This window comes from Primulina tabacum, chromosome 8, assembly GCF_025594145.1.
Source record: "Primulina tabacum isolate GXHZ01 chromosome 8, ASM2559414v2, whole genome shotgun sequence".
Classification (NCBI taxonomy): Eukaryota; Viridiplantae; Streptophyta; class Magnoliopsida; order Lamiales; family Gesneriaceae; genus Primulina; species Primulina tabacum.
The window spans coordinates 11,900,061-11,908,707 of record NC_134557.1 but is presented as its reverse complement, the minus strand read 5'-3'; the positions used below and the strand labels follow the sequence as shown (position 1 = coordinate 11,908,707).

General features: G+C 37.6%; 1 protein-coding gene across 1 annotated transcript; it reads right to left on the bottom strand.

The window, feature by feature from the left end:
- Positions 1-273: 273 nt before the first annotated feature.
- On the bottom strand, positions 274-5,062 carry LOC142553755 (uncharacterized). The gene is made up of 5 exons (XM_075664235.1): positions 3,313-5,062; positions 2,437-2,621; positions 2,167-2,337; positions 1,146-1,598; positions 274-1,028 (listed from the first exon to the last, which is right to left on the bottom strand). The coding sequence occupies exons 1-5, from the start codon at positions 4,796-4,798 to the stop codon at positions 585-587; spliced, it is 2,739 nt and encodes a 912-aa protein (XP_075520350.1). The 5' UTR covers positions 4,799-5,062; the 3' UTR covers positions 274-584.
- Between the last annotated feature and the right edge of the window lie 3,585 nt (positions 5,063-8,647).

Genomic DNA, 8,647 nt, shown 5'->3' with positions numbered 1-8,647 from the left:
GACATCAAATAAGGCCTCCAACAAAATTGTTCTTTCTTCAACTATCCGTAATCTCGCTTATGTTCAAACAGATTGGAATATGATGGAAGTTCTGGCTTCTAGTAAAGTTGGAAGTTTAGCAACTTGGCATAAATTATAGAACTACAAAAGTAAAATCACGGATGTCATTATTAAACTCTGCTAATCAAAATTTAGATACATGGAATCTGAAAAGAAAGCCAGATTCATGGAAAAAAGCACATCGGTTTCCTTTAAATTTTATCAACGCCCTGCTTGTTTCGAATCCAGGTATGTATTCTTGGAAAATGAGGTTGCACAACCAGTAAGTAGATTAATTCAGTCATACAACGCCTATCTATTACAAAAGATTCACAAAACAATGGGCGATGAAAAAGATTAAGGAGAATGACAATTGCAAATTATACACTCAGCTCGATAGTGAGAAGTACTATTGAAGTAAAGAGCAAACTTCGCTACAAAGCCCAGACTGATTCCCATATGGAAGACAGTTATCTAGCAGATGGTTAACCATATAAAGCAGCAAAAATTACATACCGAAAAGATTGAAGAGGAAGGCTGAACATCTATGCGCCTCGCCTCATCCTTTTTATTCTCTCCAAAGCACCAAGATGGGCATCATTATCTTTGCTTTCAGTAATAGTTGAATCAGGAGCTTCCACGTCTTCCTCAGATTCTTCCCTTCTCCGCACCAGACCTCCAAATACGGCTGTTGGAACATCTTTTTGGGCTATCTCAACCTTATCATCTTCAGAATCACTTTCTTCTGGAAGCTCTATATCCTCCCTATTTGATAGGGACTCACCTTCATTTTGCATCCCAGCGCTGACAAACCCTAATCGTCTACCACTATCTTTCACTTTGGTATCATTGAGAGTAGGGACTAACTGCCTTTCAAGGGCAGCCATTTCATCATCATCGACACCAGCTTTCTTAAGTACATCCTTTGCCTCATCAAGGGTCTGCATCTGATCCTTTTGCATCAAATACTCTGGAAGGATAAAGTGTGTCTGGAATGGGAACTAGGAGAATTAGGGCTAACGCTCGAAAAATGTCAGGAGGCGCAGAGAAACAAAAAAAAAACTGAATGATAATAGCCATGTGACCAAAACAAGCAAAAATTTTACCTGGCTATAGCTTGCAGAAACACTTCTTTTAACTCGGAGCATCTCTCGGAAAGTATCTTCATTCCCAAGCTGCACTTCAAATTCGTGCCATTTATTCCAGAAGTCGGGGTCAGATCTAGGGTCGGCAAACTGTGAAGCGTGTTTATATAATGCACGACTGCGGTCAATTTCTCCAAGGCTTTTCTCAAGCTCTGCATACTTCAAACACATAACCTTTACATCTTTGTCTGGGAGGCCAGATTCTATTGCTTGCTCATAAATGTCTCTAGTTTTTGGTATGCCAAATATTTCAGCAGCACGGGCAATGTATATTTCATACATGCCCATTTTCTCATTAGCAGGGACAGCTTTTGTTGCCTGATTGTATACTCTCATTGCTCTTTTAGCCAGACCAAAGTCTTCTTCTAGCTTTGCATATTGAAGATACAGAGGTTTCACTGCTTCTGCAGGTGCCTGGTTATGTCAATATATTTAGCAAGCATGATTTTATAAAGAAATATGCCAAACAATAATCCACAAGCAAAGGAACACAAACGGTAAGGTTTCTTTGTAGTTAAAAGTTTTCCTGAAAAGGAGTAAACAGACACAACCACCATATTTAGACGATTTAATTAGGGATATGATCTAGCGCGGCTGGATAGACTAATCACCAAAGATAAGGATTTCAGCCAAAAAATAGCCGCTGACAGACCCGTCAATGAATGTTGCTCCAGCACACTCAAAATTTTATGATTTTTAAAATATTACCTAGTAGAGACACTGCACTCAGCACAAAACCGAATTCCAGATCATTCAAATATATCTTGACATGATACATCAGTTCTTTAATAAAATAAAATGGGTTCTAATGCAAATTTCAAAAAAATAAAAGAACACCAAATAACCACGAAACTTCACTCTGAATCCTCTGGCTCACGTTTTCACTAATTATAGAAGTTCAGTCGACAGAAATGCAAAACACACTCACCAATACACATTAATAAAATTATCATAGTCGAAGAATATAATTAAATGGACATACCATTTCAACAGCATGCTCAAATAACTCTCGAGCTCGTTCTAGTTTTGATTTCCCATATCTCTTGACGAACTTTGAAAGGTAAGTGACCCAGATATCTTTCACATGGGGGTATTTGAATATCTTCACACCTCTCTCATAAACCTTAAAAGCATCTTCAAAGTACTTGTTATCCTGGGAAAATCTCATGTGAAAATAAATTTGTCAGACAACCATAAATTTGAAGGGAAAATTAGAGAAAAAAGAAAGACCACAAGAGAATTTTCAACTTACTTCTAAGAGCATTGAATAATTTATAATAATTTGGGGTGTGGCTATTCTCAAATCCAATATTCTTTCGTAAACTGCACGAGTTGACTCTAGGCTGCCCAAGCTTTCCTCCAAATCCACATAGAACGTCCAAAGTTTAAGAGACCTGTGAAGTATAATTTGCACCGGCTTGTTGCCATCAGCAGCCACTGCATAAACAAGAGAACAAATATTCCAGATCGCTATTCATGGAACCAGTGGGCAACATAGATGGCTCATGGCAGTGCTAATGCGAAAAAAAACATTCTGCATATTTCACTATTCCATTTTTTCGGTAAGAATTGAAATTCGTTAATAAAAATAGAATTTACAACTGAGAGATAGGTCATCCTTTCAACCAATCGAAGAAAAAAAACAGATTAATAATGCAATTTGGATACCTAGTCTCATTCAAACTATATAAAAACTTCGTGATTTAGGATAGCATAGTCCGCATCTTATAAAAATTACAAGTAGAGGCTTTTTGAGGTCTTAGTCTAGGTATTACAAATTGCAACCCCATATTTGGTGCTCCCTTACGGTTCAGATACACTGCCTCTTCATAATTTTCTCAATACTTTATCCCTTCTAAATGTAAAATTGAAGTTCACAGGGATGGTACTAGTTCATTGTGATTATTCTCTCAAATTTGGCTACAAGTTGTTGTGGCAAGTAATTTCCTCGTGCCATAGAAGAAATATCAAATGAGCGCAATTAACTAAAAGAACCTAGTGCAGATTCCCTTGGAAGTTTGAAAATATATGACAGCTAGTTCTGTAACTTCACAGCTCCAACAGAGATTAACCATATTAAAAGAGCAAACAAGAAAAAAGAAAATCGCAAACATTTAGGAGAAATCACCTCTTCTCTTGACCTCAACTGATGGCTCTGCGGTAGCTCGACGCATCAAATCTAGTGTGCCCTTAAAATTTTTGTGCCTAAGCTCCATCTCCGCCCATTCACACCAAACACTGGCCAGATGGTCCACAGCCTTAAAATTGACCTGCACTGCCTTGTCAAAAATCACCCGGGCATTAGCAACATCTCGGTGGCTCTCGTATAACTTAGCAAATGCAACCCACAAAGTATGTGGCTTCCCAACAGCCTTCATTGGATCTACTGTCCTCACTGCCTCCGTGTAAGTAAGAATTTGCTTCGTGGGGTTCCCTTCAAAGAGCTTAACTCTCCGGTGCCACTGCTCTACATTATGAGGATTCTGTCTCAAGAGCACACTGTTAGCTAACTCTGGTCTCCTATCCATCAGATACTCCAACCTTGCCAACCTCAAATCCACATCCTTATCATCTTTCAACCAAAATGTGTCAATTATCTTCTTCAACTTCTCAAAATCCAACCTGTCATCCTCCTCTTCTTCTTCCTTCTCTTCATTTTCATTCTCCTTGTCATCCTCATCATCACTAAGATCCATATTTTCCATCTTAATGGACAACATACTCTCTTCAAACTGAGAATAAGCATCAAATATAACGCTAAAGTCTCTCACTGTAATCACTGTAGTCATCCCTTCCTCAAAAATATCCCTGGCCTTTTCCAGTAAACCCCTCCTAATATAATAATCCGACAATGATGTCCAAAGTCTTCCAACCTCATCTGTAAACTTCTTAATTCCACCCCTAATTATTGCATCCACATTCAACCCTGATACCTCAGTAGCATGTTGTGTCAACAGATCGCACAATTCCAGCCACAGCCTGTGCTTTGTCTTCCCTTTTAAAGAGTAAAACCGATCGTCATTCAAAACCCCTGCCAACCTCTCCGAGGCTTCCTGCCACAACTCTGAATTAACCAAAAACTCAATAAAATCCTCAATATGACTCGGATCATACTTCAAGTACCTCCTGTACACTCTCAGAGAAGTTTCAACAGGGACACCCTTCTGCGAAACAAAGACTAAATAATATTCCCAAATCCTATCATGTTGCGTAACTGGGAGAGCGCACAAAGCTCTATCAAAGGTGTGCCGTGTCTTGGTGATCAACTTCTGCCGAGTTAACGACTGCAAATACATCATCCAAATGCGGGGCATCTTATGCATTGTAGCCAGAGCTCGCTCGAACGTGTTGTTCAAGGTTTGGTACTGTGCGTGACTGATAGGCAGATTCCTAACCAGCTCAAGGCGTTCCCGGAGGTACGCGTGCCAAAGCTTGTAGCTTCCTGGCAATGCCTTGAGAGCACGCTCATAAATAATGGCACGCTTTCGGAAAGGTGCTTCTCCGCGGGCAATTAAATACCGCCACCACAGCTTGACGTTATTAGGGTTGCGGAGCACTTCTTCTTCATACAGGTAGTCCTCTTCACTTGGATACAACTCCTGTGATATCACCATGGCACTTGAGGGGGATCTGACAGAAGCACGAAATTCCGATTGTTCAGAAAGGTGGCCGAAGGAACAAAACCGGTACCCAATGACTACGACTTCGAAAAATCCTCTGGTTCGACGGGGTAAAGCTCAAGCTAAAACACAGGACTAGCGCTTGACCTGCGGAACTGTCGCATTAGGGTTAGGTTTGGGAATTTGAGACATTCGTAGGACAGTTGGGGGAGGAATTCTCAATCAGTCTTGAGGAGATTTTAGGTAGCATTTGGAACAAGTATTTGAAACATGAAATATAATACAAAGTAGAAATTTAGGAGTTGCCTTGGTTCTAGATTTTTAAATTTTTTTATAGAGATTAAAAGTTTATATATATTCAAATTAGATTTTTATATAAATTTAATGATATTCAATATAAATTTTTATAAAAATTTATAAAATCATTTGATATTTAAACTTGATTTTAAACTTCAACAAAAGTTAGATATTCAAAATATTAATAGATATTTAATTACTCCATTAAATTCTATTTACAAGAATTATAACCTAAGGTTGTAAGATCCAAAATTAAGACGAAGTAATCCAACTGCATGCAAATCTAGGGAAAATGAATAATAGCTAATTAATTGATTTTAATTGCTAAATTAATTATGTGTGATATGTTTATATGATTTTACGGTAGTTGTTTACTTAAATGCATTAAAATGTATTTTTAAAGGTTATACGAGTTGCGATCGAAGAACGGAGACCAACTGCTGAAAAATAGAAAAACATTTATTAAATAATTGTTTTTAATTATTTAAAATAAGGTGGATATTTTTTCTCATTTTTGAACATAAGGAGTTTTGAGGAGATTTTTTACGCTGTGACGTAATTTTTATCAGTATTCGACTTTCAACAAAAATTCAAATGTTTTGACAACTCGGCTAATAATTTCACAGACTTTATTAAACAAAATAATTTTAAATGCACAATTAGACTTATTGGGCCTAGTATAGTTTACGAATGGGTCCAAGCTTGCACAATAATTTTTCTAACAAAAATAAACGATCAAACCCTATCCTTTATTTATAATTATGCACGCTCCTTACCCTAATTCATTCACAAGACTCCTAAACACCCTAAACCACACGGCACACACCACAAAACAAGAGGAAAGCTTCGAAAAAATTCAAGGAAATTCGCCCAAGTTTTCTCGTCACCATTCTTCGCAATCGTCAACGTTTATTCGTGCGTTAAATACGCAAAGACATGTCATATTCTTTCTTTACTCATCATCACACCATAATATGTATTAAATATTAATTTGCATGAATAAAGGTACACTTTTATTTATTTTCTTTTTGGTTCAAAGCATGAATTTTAAAGCATGATTTTGATCCAAAATTTGATGTATATGTACATGAAGGGGCTGACATGTTCCAGGATTAAAAAGGGGCATGTTTTTATACGTGTTTAAGGAGTCCTAAGCCACACGAACAAGTAGCACACGAGAACAGAACAAGCTGGAACCAACCTTCAAATTTTAGGGTCAAGCTTCAGTTTTAGGGGGTTAAGCTTTGCATGGCTCGGCTTGGGTCATGGCTGGGTCATGGTTTGGGTCAGGGAAGGAGTCCTAGCCACGTTAGGACCCGAGCAGCAGCGGCTGGGAAAAGTCCTAGCAAGCTAGGACCCTATCCAAGCCATCGCGTAGAGGCGCGCATGAGTAGCAGCCACACAGGAAGACAGGGCTCGGCCAGGGGGCTTAGGGTTGGGCTAGGCTAGGTTTTAGGGTCCTGAGAGGGTGCACAAGGGTCTGGGTCAGGGGTTGGCTCGGTGGTTAGGGTCCTTGGCGAGTTCTAAGAGTCCTAAGGCAATGAGGGTCTCGGTCGGTTGCTTGCTGCTGGTGCAGGAGCGTAGGACCGAGCGCTTGCCGCTTTACCAAAAGCTATAGCTAGTAGTAATAGTGCAACTCAAATCTTTTAAATCGAACAGCTGCTCAAGCACCACGGTTCGATCGCTCTACCAGACAAGGACAATTATTGCACCCAACAATCTCCCTCCCAATAATTGCACTCCTTGCAATCAATGGGAATCAAACCCGTGACCTTGGCTCTGATACCAATTATGGGACCGAGCGCTTGCCGCTTTACCAAAAGCTATAGCTGGTGGTAATGGTGCAATTCAAATCTTTTAAACCGCACAGCTACTCAAGCACCACGGTTCGATTCGCTATACCAAGTAAGGACAATTATTGCACCCAACAAGGAGGCTTCGAGCGAGCTGTGGTTTGAGTCCTAGGGGTTCTAAGGGTCCAGTAGGGTTCCTCCAGGGTCTGGTCAAGGGTCGGATCAGGGTGGTTCGAGCATGGCTCGGTGGAAACGCAAGTTGGCTCATAGTTTTTCCTTAGTTGGTTCGAACTTAGGGTTTTAATGGCTAGATTTCGAAACATGGTTCAACGGGGGTCGAATCATGGTTCACGAGGGCTAAATAAATATTAAAAGTCTATGTTTTAAGTTTGAGAATTTTATATTAAAGTTTGATTTAATACGAGATTAAAACACATTGATAAGTTATAATTAAAGAATAAATTAAAAAAATCATCGATTTAAGCTAAATAAAAATATGAGAAAATTAATGTAAGCTTAATAATTATTTGGGATGGTCTAGAGTCAACGAAATTAAGAAAATGTTAAAATCGTGAAATTTTATATCTAGGGGTAAAATGATAATTTTACACCCAAAAATTAGTAAACGTCATGGCAGTGTTGAAACGACCTCGATTTTTATTTCTTTTACTAATCATAAATCATAAACTCGAAAATACTATCTAAATAAAATAACTTTCCATTTCTAACAATCATAATAATTTAACAATTTAAATCTCATGTGCATAAAATAAATCCTAAATCATCATATAACCAAAACTTCCTAAATTGACCTTTAAAAAAATCAACTAACAATAAAAATAAAGCATAAAAATATCTCTAAATAAAATCATTAACATAATTTTTAAATCATTTATCTAACAAGCTAGTGTGGAAACATAAAGGCCCTACGGTGTGTACTGCCGCACTCGATACACTCAATCATCAGCGCCTCCCATAAATTATCATAATATGCATCATACAAACCTAGTGAGTCTAAAGACTCAGCACGTTCTAAACATGGCTATCAAATAATATATATACAATCACATGCATTTAAAAATCATAATTTTATTTAAAATAACTTTTGAACATAAATAAATAATTTAAAATCATTTAAGCTTAATTAAATCATAAATCGTAAAATTATTATAAAATAACTTTAAGCATAAATAAATCCTTCAAAAAATCATTTAAAAATAAGCTTTGAGCATAAATAAATCATTTTAAAAATCATTTAAAAATAGCTTTAATCATCATCTTGAATCATATATCATAAAATCATTTTAATCATAAGCTTTGAATCATATATCATTTTGGGTGACGTTTGATCCTTGAAAGTACTAGCTTTATTCTCCGGTCGACTGATCAGTCTTCAGCTCCACATGACCTATGGGGGTGTGCACTAGGCTCCACCATAGAAATACGATCGTCGGGGTTCCCTCGGGGGCCTTTTCCCACAAATGGATTCCCTCTGGGGCCTTTTTCCCGTAGATGGGCTCTTTCTAGGGTTTTTTCCCCTCACGACATCCCCATAAAATTGTAAGTTCACCGTCTTCAACATAAACGGATCCCCCACAAATCATATATTATATTTCACAGTCAATCCACATCCCTCAAAATATTTTTCCTTTTCTTTAAAAATCATAAAATAGCATAACTTCCAAAAATAACATTTTAACATTAGAAATTGCACAACTTTACAATAAATCATAAAAATACATATTATCATCCA